Raw genomic sequence first — 18,046 nt, 5'->3', positions numbered from 1 at the left:
CACTCAAAAGGAAAATGAAAAGAAAAATTTCTTTAATTATAGCAATTACTTTTATGGAAAGTATTCCAAATAAAATAATGGGCTTTCGACTAAACTTAGCTAAGGTGCAATTAGAGAAAATGATAACTTCTAGCAAGGACTAATTAATTTAATTAACTAAGTCGATCAAGATCACAATGTTAAAATATCATTCTGAATAGTCAAATTAGAAAAATAAATAATAAATTTTTGTTTAAATGTTAACTTTCTTAAAATAATTTATTTGATTTATAGTTAAGAGTTTTTTTAATTTTTACTGAAAATTAGTGAAAATTTTGCCAAATAAATTTAATTTTTTTAAAAATGTTAACAAAATCAATCTCTTCAATTAAAAACTATAGTTTGAATTTCTATTTAACATTTCTTAATTTTTTCTAAAAAATTTTTTTTAATTTAAATTTATTGATATATACAAAGTAAATTATTTTTTTAATGAATTTATTTTATTTTTTTAGGTCTGATGCAAAAAAGATAAAAAATTTACTACAAAACAAAATTTTTGTAAAATTAAAATGTAAGAGATTGATTTATTTTGTGTTTCTTGGTTATAATTTGACTAATTTTTACTTAAATAGTTTTAATTACTCAAAATCAGTTTGAATATTAATTTATAAGTTAAATTAACTTCTTTAAATTTAATAATAATAATTATTTGTTAGAAATATTATTAGATTGTTGAGAATGATAGCAATAAGTAAGTATTATAACAAATTGAAATGCCCTTCTGAAGATAAGACTCATGTTTTTGATAATCCGAAATAGTTTATTTCTCACTTGGCTGAATGTGAAATACTTAAAGAATTTGCTTTAAAAAACGGTTTATAAAATTATTTAATTAAAGAAATTATAAATTTAATATTTTTTATATAGAGAACCAAGATGGGTTATTAAAGTTTCTTGTTTGCCCAAAGAATTTTTATCATCTCAAATTAGTTAAAGAAGAAAATGATTTTGATCTTCTTACTTTAAGCAAAAATATAAATTTCTGTAGATGTTTAAATGAAAAAAATAGTGTATATGCTAACTAATAAAGAACCATCTAATTTAAGCAAAGTGAAATGAAAGATTACCTAAAATTTTATTTTATTGCTGAAGAAAACAAATTACATTAAGATTAGTAGAGCTAAATTGTTTATTAAGATTTAGAAGATATAAGAAGTTAATTTCTGAAAAGCCAATTGCTGACAAAGAATATCTAAAAGAATAAACTAATTTACTTTAAATTTAATGATGAATTATATTAAAATGTAGCTTAATTTCGTTTAGTAAAAGATCATTAAGGTATGAAGTAATATATTTAAAAGCACGAAAAAATAGATGAATAATTTGAAATTATTCCACGAAATGAGATAAATCTTATTTGTGAGGATTAGGCATTCATAAGGTAATCCCTAAAACCTAGAATAATTATGGAAGTTGAAACAACCAATTTTAATTCATTCAGGATACAAAATTATTTCGGTAAAAAGAATTTTGTCTCTTGTGTAAGGTATAAAGATGACATATTACTTATGTTTAACAGTAAAAAACTGCTAAATATGTCTAACTCTGATAACTCATTCTTTATTATGAATCTCGAACAATCAGAATATTTAAACTTAGTAAATATTTTTTTTTCTTAAAGGATAAAATTTTTTTAAATTTTAATTATTTTAATAGAAAGAAAGAGAAAAATATGATTTGCATATTGCATATTTAAGAGAAAGCTATAAAATAAAATAGGAATTATAAGCTAATCTAAAAAACAAATTTGTTCCAATACAAACCTAGGAGCTAACCTCATCTAATTATTATTAATCTGAAAATCAAAAGTCAATTATGTGCGAAAATTAGAATATATTAAATAGCTCTCAACATAATAATTAACCATAAACATCAAATTCCCCTTAAAAAAATACTGTTGAAAATAATAAGGATAAACCTGTATTAAATAACTTAAGAAGAGTTATTAAAAAAGTAAACAAAAATGATCAGACTAAAATTTTAGTAGCAAAAAAAATAATTGTTTGTCCTAAAAGGGTAGATGAAAATTTAAAAAAAGTTAGAGAGAAATGTCTTTCAAAGATAGTTTTACTTAAAGAAAGATTTGAATTTTATTTAAAAAAAGAAATAATTTTTTAAAGACTATAAAAATAGGAATAAATCTTAGAAGAAGAGCTTAAAGCAATTTAAGAAGAAGAATATCAAAATTGATTATAAAATATATTTTATTGTAATTTTAGATATCAAATAAACACTAAATTTTAACTGCTATGCAGAGTGTGTATTTTTATTAAAAAATAATAAAATCATTTATTTTTTTTTTTGAATAAATCTAATTTTAACTCATTTTTTAATAAAATTAAATATTTTTTACATTTTAGAAAATATCTTTTATTCAAACTAAATGAGTGTAAATAACAACGATGCTAACTCTAAGCATAATTTTTATATGAATAAATCTTAAAAAATAGGAGTTATATGCTAAAACTCTGATGAATTTAATCTATTTTTAATAAAAATTTTATAAAAACTATTTTAATTTTAAATAAACAATAAAATTTTAGCTATGGATGGTAAATATTTACCTTTGAAAGGATTGGATTTTTTATTCATCTTCTGATCAAATATAAGAATTAATTTGCTTTTATCTTGAATAAATTTAAGTTAAAAATTTTAGTGAATTAATGTTATTTAATTAAAATGGATAACAAAATATATTTTCATATTTAAATTAATATAGCAAATAAAACCTAAATTTGTAACTTTGTATGGGAAATATTATTTTATTAAAAATTAATTAAAAGTGATTATTTATTTTTGATAGATCTGAATTTATAATTTATTTCTGATAAAATAAAGTAAGTAATTTTTTTTACATTTTATTTGAATTCAACTTAAAAAAGAAAATATTTTGATGAAATTAAACTATTTTTTGATAAAATTGATTATAAAATATACTTTTTTGATTGTAAATCCCAATAGTAAACATATACAAAACTTTTACTGCTTTTATGAATATTATTCATAAAGCTGTTTTTGTGTGCTAATTTATTTTAGAGTAACTTTAATTTTTTCCTTTTTTATCATATAAAATAATTTATTTATTTATTATTCATTTTACTTTAATACTTCTCATAAAAATAATGAATGATTAACTTAAAATTTTGGGTAATTTAAGCTATTTTTTCAAAACATTTTAAAATAAATGAGAATGAAAAAAAACAATAAATTAATAACTATTGCATATTTATAAAGAACATACATAACATAGTTTCTTTTTATCAAAATTATTACACAAAAACCTATTAGAATTGTTTTTAAATAAATCTTTTTATTAATTTTTAACTTTTGAATTAATAAGAAAACCTTCATTTTTAGTAAATTTTAAGATAATATGGAAAAAGCACTTATACTGTTGAAAATTCACCCTCATAGGGTTGTAGAATAGATTCAAAGCCAAGATGATGATAAAAATAAGGAAGTTTTTAAACCTTGGGTTTGTTCTGGCTAGAAACTTAATCCTAATTAATGTAAGAATAGTTCATAATTTGATTTGAAAATCACTAATCCTTAGGTAACTAAATATATTTGCGAATAAAAATGCCCTAATTTTATGATATGTAGCTCTTGCGTAAATGAAATGTAAGAAGTTGCAATGTTACCAGAATAAATTGATCATCCTTTACATACAAAACACACATTATATAGAAGCTACAACCAAGAAGATTGGATTTGTGATGCTAAAGATTATCTTGGCTGCCTTAGTAATATGAGTGCTTAAATTGAATCTAAAGGAATAGAAAGATATAATTGCAGTAAATGTGATTTTGATCTATGTTCAAAATGTATCTTTTTCTATCTAGAAAACCCTTAAATGACATATTTATATCAAGTAAACTCAAATATCCACGAACATGTAATGACTAGATGGTTTGATGATAATGGGTGGTGCTGTGATGGATCAAAGAAAAACAAAGGTGGATGCCTAAGTGGAGTAACAGGATTTGGATAAACTACAAATTTTAATCGTTGGAGATGTGTAAAATGTGATTTTGATTTATGTGAAAAGTGCCTATTTGCAACAATAATTGATGCTTGCCCTTCTTAAACTCCTCCATCCAAGCAATAATATTAGAGTTTATTAGAGTCTATTTAGAAAAATAACTCAAAATGAAAGACTAAAAATTAACTAAGCTTTACTATTCAAATAAATAAAGTTTATACCAAAAAAATTTTGTTTATTTGATTTCACTCATTATAACTATATAATGTTAAACAAACAAAAAACCAAACAAACGAATAACTTACCAAAATTAGCAAGATAAAAAATAAATAAACAAAATATCATTTATTAATTAATACTATTAAAATAATTAACATTATTTTTGAAAAATGATGATGTTATCTCCTAAATATTATCCATAAACTAACAAAATAACTAGTCATATCTTTTTAAAGTAAATATATAATGAAAAATATTTTTGTTACTAAAATTCTTATTTCTTTAAAGCTCTCCAAGTATTTATTAATTAAGTTAAACTTAATAATGTTGTTAATTTTATTATTTTAATATATATCTTTAATTTTTAACACATTAAAAATAACTACCATATACTTTCTTGACTTTAGTGTATTTTTAAACAAAATATTAGAAGGGCAAAGTGGATTAGATATTATTTTTATTTAAATTCTTAAGATTTTACTATTGTAACATCTAATATTTGCTATAGTGTATGAAGTACATTTTATTTAGTGTTTAAAATAACCATTATTGTGATTAACTTGATTTCTTATATATTTACTTACTTACTTAATTAAAGAAATAAAGGCATCAAATAGTTTTAATTGATATATAACTTAAAATGAAATATCGTAATAATTTTTGATACTTTATTTTTAAATAAATAAGGATTTTTTTGAAATATTTTAAAATTATTCTTTTGAAAATATAAAACTCACTATAAATTTATAAATTAATAGACTTTGATTTTAAACAAATCTTGAATATCAATAATTAATATTAAATAGATTTTAAGAAAATTCTCAAATTGATTAATCCAAAATCTAAAACATTAGTGATTTCAAAAAAAGGAAATAATTTACTAAAATAATTTCATTTTTAAAATTGAACTTCAAATAAACAAATGAATTTCCATGCATTCGTCTAATCTACTAAAAATATAGAAGAAAAGAAGAAAATTGATTTAAATTTAGATGGAAGATATTATGATTCAGGAGAAATTTTACAAGTTACTTCTACATCCTTTTTAATTTACATTACTTCTTTCACAATCCGCTCTCTCTTTATCAAGAAATTCAGTCCAGCTTTCTCTTTAAAATCTTGGGATCTTATTTTACCTCTCTGGTACTTGAAAGTTTAGTCAAAAAAATATAAATAGTCTTATGAAAAAGATGAATTCAAATCAAAAATAGATTAAATCATGGATGGAAAAATTGAAGAATAACAAAAAAATGAATTTCTTCGCAAATATAATATGCAATATTGGACAAACTCTTAATACTGGCATTGAACAAATTTAAAAATAGAAATAATTATTCTATTATTATATATTCCCATCTTGCATTAATATCTATCAAATTGTATATAAAATTTAAATTTTAAATTTGACATATTCTATATAAATACATAAATTACATTTTGTTGCTAAAAATTAAACAAAGATTTATTTATTGATATAACATATTTTTTTCATTTAAAATAATAAATAATTATGAATCATAAACTCAATTTATTGATTTAAATAAGATTTTTATATGAGTAAATTTAAATACTATCAAGCAATTAATACTTAATATAAAAAAACTAAGCATAGATTATTAAATTTATTTTATGTATTAGTTATATAATTATAAATATTTAATAATTGTGTCTGACTAAATCATAAAAACATTTTTTTAATAAATGAAATATTTCAATATAAAAAACCTTTAATAAAACACTAGCACATACATTCGACAACTGCTTATGAATAGGCTAAAGTTTATATAAGTTTAGAATTTAATTTTTATATTAATTAGGTTACTTATTGAAGAAAGATAATTTAATCATCTTTTTTATTTTGAAAATTTATTAATATTACAAATCAATTATATTTAATTTTTTTAATATATTTAATGTGATTATATTTACTCTTAACAAAAATCTAAAACAATTAAATATCCAAATTAAGACTTCCAAAGCTATTTTGATTCAATAGCTAATTGTTCATTTAGCTGATAAACGAGCATTTAATAAAATTGATATTTTTTATAGTTATGAAATTTAAGGTGAATAAAAATTGTGGTTAATTAAATCATAAATTTATTTTTATTCTAGATGAATTAATTCTATATGAAAAGGACTATTATAAAATGCTAACACATGCATTCAACAACTGAATATGAATGGATTAAAGTTTATATTAGTTTAGAATTGAAATTTTATAATAATTTGATAATTTGTGGAAGAGAGATAATTTAATCATCTTAGATATTTTGAAAATTTAGTAATATTAAAAATCAAAATATATAAATCTTATTTAAATTTTTTATTGATTGTAACTTTATTTACACTCTCTTAACAGAAAGCTCAAACAATAAAATGTCCAAACTAAGAATTCTAAGATTTATTTTATTACAATAGCTTTTTTTTTTTCTCTAACAGATAAATGAGGTTTTATGTGATGGTTACATAACTACGAGAAAACCTATTGTTCAGTATAATATGCAAGCAAATGTGAAGTATTTTTAAATTGACTTCAACTTGGATTAAGATATACCAGCTAATAATTATATTAGATTGTAATTTCCTCTAAGTTTGCACCAAACAGCTCAAACAGCTGTATACGCATCAATAATTTAAGCAACTAGTAGTCCACCTAACCCAACAACACTCACAAAAATATAATCCACCGTAAGTTTAGGAGCTAATGAGTATACATTTATTATTACTAATGACTTAAGTATGAATACATTCTACTCAATATATGTTTTTCCTGAACTAATAAGTACATTTGGATGGTTTAGCTAAGGAGCTCGTATTTTAGTAGTTTCTGATAACCAAAATCCTATTGTTTATACTAAGAACGTCAATAGTGGTAGTTTCACGATAAATAATCCACTAACTCCATTATACAATAATCAAAATAACTTTATAATCAATAAAATTGCAGATAGTGATAGTAATATAAGGAATTATGTTAATTTAAGTGTATCTACTTCTTTAGGGTTAACTACATCTTTAGCTGCGCCTCCATTTACTACAATGGGAACTTCTTATTGGTTATCAATAATTATTATTTCAGACTCAAATATACCTGGATCTGCTTTCTTCAGGTTTTCAATTAATTCTCCTGGAACCTTAGATTTCATATTACTTAATTATTGCCAATTAATTTAGCTTTCCAGTAATGTATTGACTAGTCCTCCTGTTACTTCTTGTAATGTGGATACTACTGAAAATTATTTAGAGGCGTCAATTATCTCTGATGTGCAGGTAAATGATCAATTTTAAATACTGGTTCCTGTTTAAAATGCTTATTACTCAGTTGATAATGATGTAACTTTAATAATGGGAAATTACTATACAAAATAGCTATCATCATATAGGATAAATAAATAAATACTTAGTACTCAAGCTATCACAATAGATGTTGAGCATCTAAATTTATTTTTTGGAGTGGCTTATAATGAAGAAGAAACAAATTTCCCTCTTGGTGTCTTTTAATCAGCAAGCAGTACCTCTATCCCTGTTTATAATTCTATAAGGCTTACATTTCATTCTGAGCAAAGCTTTTCTCTTCCTAACTAAAGAATTCTTAGAGCAGTGCTGAATGTTGCACCAGCAACTGAAGTACTTAGCTCAAGCATAACTACTACTCTTCCAGCAATTTAAGGAAATAGTGTGTATTGTAAATACTTAAATTCCTAAATAATATGTGATAATATAGGTGCAATAGTAGCATATTAGAGCTATAGTATAGCTTTCAAAGCCTTTTTTAATAACTAAGTACTATAAAACTAATTCTCTAGCTTTTGCTCTCTTAATATATAAGAATATAACAATCCTCAAAATTCATTTATTTAAACAAATGGGATTTAGGTCAAGCTATTTGTGAATGCAGATCTTAGAGATTTATCACCCACTGGCTGGCATTCATAAGGTATTTTATTTAATTAACTTTTTAATTTTTTAACTTAATTGGTTTATTTTAATAAATAGCTTTTGAGTATACATCTGTGATTTCAGCTCCTGAAAGTACAAGCTTAAATAATATTTATAACACTGCATATTCTACCACAACAGGCTCTGTTGGGATTACTCCTGATTAAAATGAATAGGCTATTTTGTTTTTATTAAATGTATCTTTTTTAGATTTGTATTTTTAAATATTAAGAAATTTTTAATAAATTAAAGGTACCAGCATAAAATTATTGTGATTAAAACTTAGCTTTATGCTCAAACTCCTTCATTAGCTAGCTTTACTTTAGATAAACTGTACTTTTTAATTATAATGTTATCTAATTCAGTTCAGGTAAATAAAATCTTGGATTAGATTTTGCAGCTATGAATAACGCTGGGTAACTTGACCAAGCAAGCTTTAGGTATTTCTTTTGTTCGTTCTATGAAATATGTTTATTAAAAAATTTTATTTTTAAAAATAAGATGTGTTGCTAATAATTACTGTGCCAAATATGATGCAAACAGTATAAAAAATACAAAGACTTTAATTTTAAAAGGTATACAAAATGCAATTAATTTTAAAGAATTATATTTTTTATCTATTAAATAGATCCTTCTTTAACTGATGAAGTCAGTTTGGGTTTAGCATTTTTTGATTGTGGTGTTTTATAATCAGAACTTGATCCAGGTACAAGCCCAAGTGCAGTGTCAAACTGCTTTAATTTTTAAGGAAAGGGATCAAGTGTAGGAGCTAATGGAATTATTGCACTGAGAAATGTAAGATTTAATCCTTAGTTCACACATACTACCTACTTAGCAGATGACAAAGTGCTAGATTTTGTAGTAACTTTTATGAAGGGTATCATGACCAATCAATAAATTCCGACTTCATACAATTTTGTTTCAACTAACTTAATTAATGCTTATACAATTGTAAGACAGACTCTAACAACAGTTAAATTTGGCTATGCAAACTTTTATGTTGATTCTACGAATTAATACAATAATGGTTACAATATTCCTGTTTTATTTCGTTTAGGAGGCCAATTTCCAAGTGCATAAGCTTCTGGAACAACTCAATTAGCAATATTTTTAGATGAATCTGTAGATTTAACTAACTTTTTTTGGAACAAAATTTCAACCACAAATGTTGCAAAACCTTATTCTTATGGGTGTAGTGAAAAGGAGTGTTATGGTTACTAAGTAACTAATGCTGGTAATTTAGATTCTTATTTCCTTCATACAATGGTGTTAGTAACTTTGTAAGCCTCAACTGATATCACTTAGCCATTTAATATTATCATACCTCTTGCAAATAACAAAAGCTAAAAGTTACCAATTAGAGTCGTAGTAGGTTTAATAAATGGATAAAATAAAATGTAAGCAATATTTAGATTATATGGTCCTCCTTCATTAGGTGATACAACAGTAACAAATCCAGTTACTGTTTTATAAGGCTTAGCACCTTAAACTAACCCTTATTCTTTTCCTCTCTAACCGCCTGGAAAAAAATTTTCTTATTCTGCAGATGCTTCAAACGTTAGATCTTCATAGACTGGTTCTATTTAATTTAATGCTGCAGCAGATACTTCAATAACTGTTAGTGGTAATTCAAATTTAAAAAAAAATAAACACTTAAAAATAAATATTAATTTAAGGAAATAATAACGGATTATGGGGTGCAGGTTTAACAATCGTAAGTAGAAATCAAGACGTTTTTAGTAGTTCAAAAATGAGTATTAGCTTCTAAATATATCCAGGATCATTTAAATAATGTTCTTTGGCTTCGTAATTTAAATATTTAAAAAAATAATTTCTTAAAAAATATTATTTAATAAAAAAAGATATAACTTAGTAAATCATCCTGCTGGGAATGGATAAAACGGTATTTATTTTGTATTATTTTGTCCTGTCGACGATCCAGCACTTTCTCCAACCTTTTTTGCATCTGGTAATGCAAATATTATAAATATTAATACTCCTTTCTCTTATTTTTGGGGTTCTAACTTGAACATGTAATATATCTTTCAATATGCTGTTTCTAATAACAATGGTCTGCTTGTTGCTTCTTATATTGAGACTAATAAAGTTCAGGCTCCTCTTTCTAATATGCAAAAATGTATTATTGATTCAACTTCGCCATCTATATAGCCAAACACTTAAGGAAAGTAAGTAATAACAGTACCTATAAGTTTCAATTAAGATTATTCATTTGATCCTCTATCTCTAACAAGTATTTTTAATTCTTTAATTAGCCATTTTAAATAATTTAGTTGTTTATTAAAGATATAAATAGCTTTATGATTGAAATCAACTTTAGTACTTAGGTTGCAGGTTTTGTGTTGGATGGATCATATTGCTAAATATAAGGATATTTGTAGTTTTAAAATTATTTTTAATGCATACCAACTTGGACTAATTCTTAAACAGCTAGAGCAAAATTAGTGGCCTTATAGAAATTTGTGTTTTTGAAAGGTTAAACATTCTCTCTTACTTTTTAAGTGAATGATAATTCATCTACCAACTTTGATAAAACCAGTGTTGTTTATAGTGCTAACATCATGCTACCTGATTCTAATTTAAATCCTACAGATAATTTTCCGTCAGTTTTTTCTGCTCCAGATACAGTAAAAGTTATAACTGAGTCATGCTAAGGAGGTTCACTGCAGTTAGGAAATACGCCTCTAGGTATTATATAAATAAATATGTAAAAAAACTTTAAAAATATTTTATTAAGGTAATTAGCTATAAATAACGGATTTGAAAACTAAATTTATCAATTCAAGGGGAAGGGGCTACATGAAATTACAGTTTTAAGTTTTAAGCTAAAGATATAGAATTAATTAAGGAACTTACTTCCTACTCAACATTGGGTTTTTGATGGATTAAAACATGAATGACAATCAAAGAATGGATATGTAATTAATTATATTTCATTTATTTATTCAATACATAAAAGCTAGTCTACTATATGATTAATATTATTACAGTAATTTTTAGTTACAACCAATTAATTACTGAAAAATTGAATTTTTAAATTATTTTAATTCTCATTTTTCTAATTTTTTATATTTTAGAAACATAATCTAGCTTAATAATTTATTGAAATAATAATTATTGAGTTAATTTACTTTTATTTTTGAATCTTTTACTTAAGATAAATTTATTTTTATTTATTAAATTGTTGAATTAATCATAGACTTGATTGTTAAGTAAACTAAATGATCACAGGCAGTCCTAATAATTAATTTTAGAGAAGCTACTTGTTTTCTTAGATAGTTTTTACTAATTCAAATCAAATTTAAATTACTTTAAAAAGTGATTTGCTGAATCCTTAGAATTATTCTTTTTAGCTTTACTGTGTTAATGTAAGAATTTTTATTTGAATCTAAAATTTTAAATTTCTTAAAAAAAATAGATTAGAGTACCAAGCAGCACATATTAAGGTAACCAAATTACTATGCAAGTATTTGATAAAGATAATATCTAAATATATAGCAGTGTTTAACCAATCATTTTTAGCAGCATACAATTTACTTCTATAATCTAAAATACATAGATCTAGCTACTATCTTGGACTGGGTATAGTTTAGGATAATTCACTAGTTATAAATTTTAAATAACCAACTAACTTGTTGGATAAAACATAGACCAATACAGCGCCATTTATGCTAATTTCCCTGCTTCATTCAATAGCTTATTATCTGATTCTATAAGTTGTAAATAAAATGGAATAATAGTTTAGTGTAGCTTAGATCCTTCTTAGCCTCGATAACTATTTATTTAATTGAGTTAGGGTCCAATACTACCAAACGGCTAATTTACTTTAGAAATAAGTAATTTGGCAAGTTCTTAAATTGACCCTTCTGCAAGTGGAATTTACATTTGCTTAATTAGAGATTACAGATCTTAAATTAACCAATAGGATTTTATCCTTTGTGATTTTTAGAGTATTGTGCCTCTTTTATTAAAAACATCAGTTAATCCTTCTAATGTTAAAAGTATAAGTGTAACAAAAGTGTATAACTAAGCAGCTTAAAATATGAACTAATTTTATTATGGAAAAAATCAATTATTTAGCTTTGACATGAACATATCTTAGGGTGCATTTAATTATATCTACTACTTATTAGTTGAACTCCCTCCATAATTTTCCAAATATATTCTTGACACTGACCCTGTCTCTTGTGAAATCAAAACAAGTTCAAGACAGGACAATTTATCATATGGATGTAATTTCCTTAATCAAAGATATATATAAATATCTTTAGTAAAAGATCCTTAAAACTTTTTTGGTAGCAGCCAATACACAGTTAATCTCTACAATATCTATATTCCAGAGTCTTTTACTGGAATTTTGTCTGATATGCTAGTTTTTAATTTTATGATTTATGATATCAATCTTCAAAATATCATTGCTTCCACAACTTCATATGCGGCTTTACCTTTAAAATTTGTCTCTGATACGACTTTATCTCTTCTAAAATGGATAAACACAGACAGTTTTACAATTTATCAAGGATATTACAAATCTTTATTTACTTTATAACCTTTAGATAACACAGTATTTTAAAGTTAATTTACAGTTAATACAAGCTAAACACTTTCTACTCTCAAATTACAAAATTTTCCTTTGTAAGCTATAATAGCAGATCCTTATGAGTCCTTCTAAATTGCAGGGCTATCCAATTCTAATATTGGTAAATTATTTATTTATTACATTTAATAACATATTATTATAAATTTAATTAATCAAAAAAGGATTTTATAATATTGATTTTGTGAAAAGTTAGAACGACCAGATATATTAAAGAGTTCCTAGACTTTCTATTATTCTTTCCAATCTGCCTTGTATTTTATAAAATTATTTTAGCTAAATACAAATTGTATAGGGAGGATAGATGACTATTTAAGTAGACTTAAGTTAATGCATCCCTCTAGATGCCTTTCAACTGTAAGCTACCATTCTAGATCCAACATCTACTGGTAGCTTCACTTTTTCAGACGGAACCTTAGTTAATTCTTCTAACATCTCAGTGGGATAAACTAGAGTTTACTTCGAAGTAAAATGCAATATCAATGCTAATCCAGGTTAAACTCTCTAATTGTAAATGGCCGTATAGAATAGCTAATATTTTAAAGCTAATTCAAATAACATAGTGCTACAAGTAACCAGTTCAAGCACTTAGGTTAGTACTCCTCAACCAGCTGCCATAGTGATGAGCCCCTAAACTGGAAATTCAATTTAAATTTAAGTAATTATTTTAAATATAAAATATAATTAACATTTACACAAATCATAAAAAGGTTGGCTGTGATTAACCAGGTTATATCCTTTGGGTGGCTGGACCATAAAGCCTTAGTTACGATATTTTTGATTCTAACTACATGTTCAACACTCTAATAACTTAGAAAAACTATGTTAGCTGCATAAATAATGGGAACAGTTACTGTTATGATTTCATTTTGATGAATTAACCTTCGATGCAATTTTAAGTAACGATTCCAAATTTAGTTAGTAGATAGTTTTACTACTTTTAATACTACTGCAGGAATTAAATAGGTATGTTTAGTAATTAAAGATCCTTTACATTCAAAGCCTTGGACAATAAAGGAAGAGTAAATAAAATAACTATTTAGGTAAACACTACAATATCAAATATCGTCTAAATATAATCTGTGCTTTGTTTTACTAGCTAGAAGATAATAGCTAACTACCTAAGAGTTATTAATTCTAATAATGCTACTTGCTAAGATTTAACATCCTATCAGAAATCGATATAAACACCTCCAGATAATAACTTTTTCATTTATGTTTTACCTAATTAAACAGTCAGTTTAGATTAAACAACCCAACAAGTACAAAATGCACTTTAAAGTCAATCTGTCTATTTTCCAATATTCAATAGTATTGGTGCAACTATTCTGTAATATAATATTCAAAGTTATGATGACCAAATGACTCCTAGTTTTAATGTTTCCTAATTTAAAAATGATTTAAACTCTCTTAGTATGTAAGTAAATTTCACAAACTCTAATGGATACCTTGTAGTAGGAATAATTACTATTTCTGAATCGCTGCCCTAGAAAGAACAATTTTTAAATTCAGTTAATTATTAGAACTAGCCATTAATGAAAATTTAAAAGTATTATATGTAACAAAATTTACCAACTCTTATTAAATTTGACTATTCAAGTATAGTGTAATAAGGTAGATTATATAATTGCCTATTTTTAGCGATTCCTGATAATCCATAATTCAAAACAGATTATTCTTCGAATCTGTTTAATTAAACTTTTACAATCCCTATTACTCAGGCAAATGTGAATGTTACAAGCTAGTCTACTAACTCATAGATAGCTAATGCCTTAAAATCATTAATTTTATTAGTTTTATTATTTTTATCTTGATAAATGAAATAAAATAATCTATAAAAAGCTTTAATATATTTGTTTTTATTTTTAGTATTATCTTCAAAAAATTATATGAAATTGTTTAAAAAATTTAGCTATTTTATTTAAAAGTTTATGCTCTCTCAAACAGTACATTATTTATAATTAATAAATTAATGTAATCAAGTTATTTGAATTGAATTAGTGAACACACATAAAGGAAAACTATGCATTGCAAATAAATTTTAAATTATCCATAAATAAATAATTTTAATTTTAAATTAGGTTATAATAGAATAATCAAAAATAAATGGTTACTCCATTTAATTTTAGTTTAAATCTTCATCAGAATCTGGGTCATACATGATCTATTCAATTTGTTGATGATCAATTAAGAAGGATTATATGGTATTTAATAGTCTTTGTACTAAATTAAAAGATACTCTTGGCTCTCTAATTAACTTAGGGGCTAGTAACCAGTAGTTAATAATTAATCAAATTTATAAAAAAATGAATTAAATTTTTTATCAAAAATATAAATTAAAAATAATCTAATTTCAGAAATTAGATAAAGTAGCAATTTTTTTATTTTTAGGACATCAATCAAATAGCTGTTAATCATGGAGGAACTTGTTTAGATGGAAATTGATCTTATTGAACTTAAAAAATAATCTAATTAAAGTTGTGCATTGGCAATAGCTTTTCTTGCGATATGGATATATTTATATGGATATTTATCAGGGATGAATATTGCTTAAATATATGCATGTTGTCTAATTTAAATGATATTTTTACTAACTAAAAGGAAAACACAGTGCTCCACTTTATTCATATTCTTTCCATTCTGCTTAGCATTATTAGTATTAATTGATTTAATTTTAATTATCATTAATGTTATCTCCTAAACTGACCCTTTCACTTAATAAATACTAATGTTCCTTACAGTAGTATTTACTTTTAAGTATTCATATTATGAGAATAAAATTATGACTAATCTTTCAATAATGAATATAATGATATTAAATGAAGTAATAAGAAGATATCTTCTTGAAAATTACTAAGACGAAGAGAACAATTAATAAAAAGTTGAAAGAATTTAGAGTATTGACTCAAGTTAAATAGATCCTGTTTATGGTAAGAATTGTACAATTTGTAGTGATGAATGTGGTCTTTAAGAAAAAGTAGTTTAGCTTAAATGTCTTCATATTTTCCATAGTGAGTGCATCCGCAAATGGTTGCTTTAATAAAGGTATTGCCCGAATTGCAGAGATTAAGTATTTTGAAAAAATTAATTAAAAAAGCAAATAAAAAATAAATAAAATAGTTTAATATACCAATTAAAATCCTTGAAAATAATTAATTGTGATGCTTTCTATAAAATCAAGAATTATTTACCAATTTTATTTTATTATTATTTAGAAAAATTTGTATTAAATAATGAGCATTCTAAAATTTGTATCTCTTTAATGTATTAACTACTCTAATTATTCTAATTTATAAGAAAACTAAATCATAAATTTTAACTACTCTCTATAATTTTTAAATATTTTTTAATTAGATATGCACTAAAATTTTTACAGAACCAACTATATATTGTAATAAGGTAGATTATATAAATGATAATTATTAGCAATTCCAGATAATCCATAATTTAAAACAGAATATTTTTCCAATATGTTTAATTAAACTTTTATAAATCCCTGTGACTCATGCAAATGTGAATGTTACAAGCTAGTCTACTAACTCTTAGATAGCTAATGCCTTAAAATCATTAATTGTATTAGTTTTACAATTTTTATCTTGATAAATAATATATAATAATCTATAAAAAGCTTTATCTTATTTGTTTTTATTTTTAGTATTATTTTCAAAAAATTTAGCTATTTTATTTAAAAGTTGATGCTCTCTCAATCAACACATAATTTATAATTAATAAATTAATGTAATCAAATTATAAAAAAGTAAACTAAATTTTCTATCAAAAAAGGAATTAAAAATAATCTAATTTCAGAAATTAGATAAAATAGCAATTTTGTTATTTTTAGGATAGCAATCAAATAGTTATTAATCATGGAGGGACTTGAAGAACTGGAAGATGATCTTAATAAACTTAAAAGAGAATCTAATTAAAGATCTGCATTAGCAATAGCTTTTCTTGCAATATGGATATATTTGTTTACAACCTAAAATTTTGAGGCATAGATATTTGTCTAAGGATTTTTATCAGGGATGAATATTGCTTAAATATGTACAAGTTGTCTAATTTAAATGATATTTTTACTAACGAAGAGGAAAATACAGTGCTTCACTTTATTCAAATGCTTTTCATTCTGCTTAGGATTACTAACATTAATTGATTTTATTTTAATTATCATTACTGTTATCTTCTAAAGTGACCCTTTCAATTAAAAATACTAATTTTCATACTCAATTTTAGGATTTATGTTCCTTACAGTACTAACCATTTGGATATAATCAGATTACGAGTATAAAATTATTAAGCTTTAAATAAGAATGGTTTTAATATAAAATGAGATAATAAGAAATCTTCTTCAAGATTACTTGATTAATTAAAATAATCGTTAAGACGAAGAGAACATTTAATAAAGAGTTGAAAGAATTTAGAGCATTGACCCAAGTTAAATTGATCCTGTTTATGGTAACATATGTACAATTTGCAATGATGAATGTGGTCTATAAGAAAAAGCAGTTTAGCTTAAATGTCTTCATATTTTCCATGGTGAGTGTATACGCAAATGGTTGCTTTAATAAAGGTATTGTCCTAATTGTAGAGATTAAGTATTTTGAAAAAATTAATTAAAAAACAAACAAACAAATAAATAAATAAATAAATAAAATATTTTAATAATCTACTTATAAAATTAAAAATATAGTTTAAAAAATACAAAATAAAATCCTTGAATATAATTTTGGTGCTTTCAATAAAATCAATAATTATTATTAACCAATTTCATTTTATTATTATTTAAAAAAATATCTATTTAATAACTAGTATTCTAAAATTTATATCTTTTTAATGTATTACCAACTCTAATTATTCTAATTTAAAAGAATACTAAATCATAAATTTTAACTACTCCCCTTTTATATATTTAAATTGAACACCAACACAGTATTATAAAATGAATGGATAAAATATTTCAGTCTAACATATATATAATTTGAATTTTAATAAGAGATGTTTCTTTTTACAATATTTTATCTGTAATTATATAAATTGTGTTTTTTTTTTTTTAAATTTTAAATTAAGAAATAGCTTTTTGTAAATTGTTTAAACCTTAATGTAAAATAGAGAATAAAAAGACATCTTATATTGAAACTAAAATACTTATTAAAGAAATATATATATTTAATATAAAATATATTTAATTTATTTCATTTTATATTGAAATACTTCTGCAAAAAACTGATATAAGAATTTACAAATTC

General features: G+C 23.4%; 6 protein-coding genes across 6 annotated transcripts; all 6 read left to right on the top strand. All coding sequences in view use genetic code 6, as the record gives it.

Moving 5' to 3' along the window:
• Positions 1-720: 720 nt before the first annotated feature.
• Positions 721-2,232, top strand: TTHERM_00134800 (hypothetical protein; the record flags this gene model as incomplete). The annotated part of the gene is made up of 3 exons (XM_001019660.3): positions 721-856; positions 910-1,640; positions 1,699-2,232. 3 exons carry the CDS (start codon positions 721-723, stop codon positions 2,230-2,232), a joined length of 1,401 nt encoding a protein of 466 aa, XP_001019660.2.
• A 1,183-nt stretch (positions 2,233-3,415) lies between these two features.
• Positions 3,416-4,195, top strand: TTHERM_00134799 (hypothetical protein; the record flags this gene model as incomplete). Its single annotated transcript, XM_001470827.1, has 1 exon — positions 3,416-4,195. One exon carries the CDS (start codon positions 3,416-3,418, stop codon positions 4,193-4,195), a length of 780 nt encoding a protein of 259 aa, XP_001470877.1.
• Positions 4,196-5,165: 970 nt separating this feature from the next.
• On the top strand, positions 5,166-5,552 carry TTHERM_00134810 (transmembrane protein, putative; the record flags this gene model as incomplete). The annotated part of the gene is made up of 1 exon (XM_001019661.1): positions 5,166-5,552. One exon carries the CDS (start codon positions 5,166-5,168, stop codon positions 5,550-5,552), a length of 387 nt encoding a protein of 128 aa, XP_001019661.1.
• Positions 5,553-6,622: 1,070 nt separating this feature from the next.
• On the top strand, positions 6,623-14,614 carry TTHERM_00134820 (hypothetical protein; the record flags this gene model as incomplete). The annotated part of the gene is made up of 13 exons (XM_001019662.2): positions 6,623-8,183; positions 8,243-8,382; positions 8,438-8,625; positions 8,687-8,760; positions 8,814-9,809; positions 9,862-9,991; positions 10,048-10,436; positions 10,490-10,891; positions 10,941-11,121; positions 11,403-11,571; positions 11,622-12,903; positions 12,965-13,458; positions 13,511-14,614. 13 exons carry the CDS (start codon positions 6,623-6,625, stop codon positions 14,612-14,614), a joined length of 7,110 nt encoding a protein of 2,369 aa, XP_001019662.2.
• A 209-nt stretch (positions 14,615-14,823) lies between these two features.
• TTHERM_000134819 (RING-H2 zinc finger protein) lies at positions 14,824-15,879 on the top strand (the record flags this gene model as incomplete). Its single annotated transcript, XM_012798523.1, has 1 exon — positions 14,824-15,879. The coding sequence occupies one exon, from the start codon at positions 14,824-14,826 to the stop codon at positions 15,877-15,879; it is 1,056 nt and encodes a 351-aa protein (XP_012653977.1).
• A 664-nt stretch (positions 15,880-16,543) lies between these two features.
• TTHERM_000134818 (zinc finger, C3HC4 type (RING finger) protein) lies at positions 16,544-17,404 on the top strand (the record flags this gene model as incomplete). Its single annotated transcript, XM_012798522.1, has 1 exon — positions 16,544-17,404. The coding sequence occupies exon 1, from the start codon at positions 16,667-16,669 to the stop codon at positions 17,402-17,404; it is 738 nt and encodes a 245-aa protein (XP_012653976.1). The 5' UTR covers positions 16,544-16,666.
• Positions 17,405-18,046: the final 642 nt, after the last annotated feature.

The sequence above is a fragment of the Tetrahymena thermophila genome (assembly GCF_000189635.1).
Source record: "Tetrahymena thermophila SB210 genomic scaffold scf_8254582, whole genome shotgun sequence".
Taxonomy (NCBI): domain Eukaryota; phylum Ciliophora; class Oligohymenophorea; order Hymenostomatida; family Tetrahymenidae; genus Tetrahymena; species Tetrahymena thermophila.
This window is presented reverse-complemented; position numbering and strand designations above follow the sequence as displayed.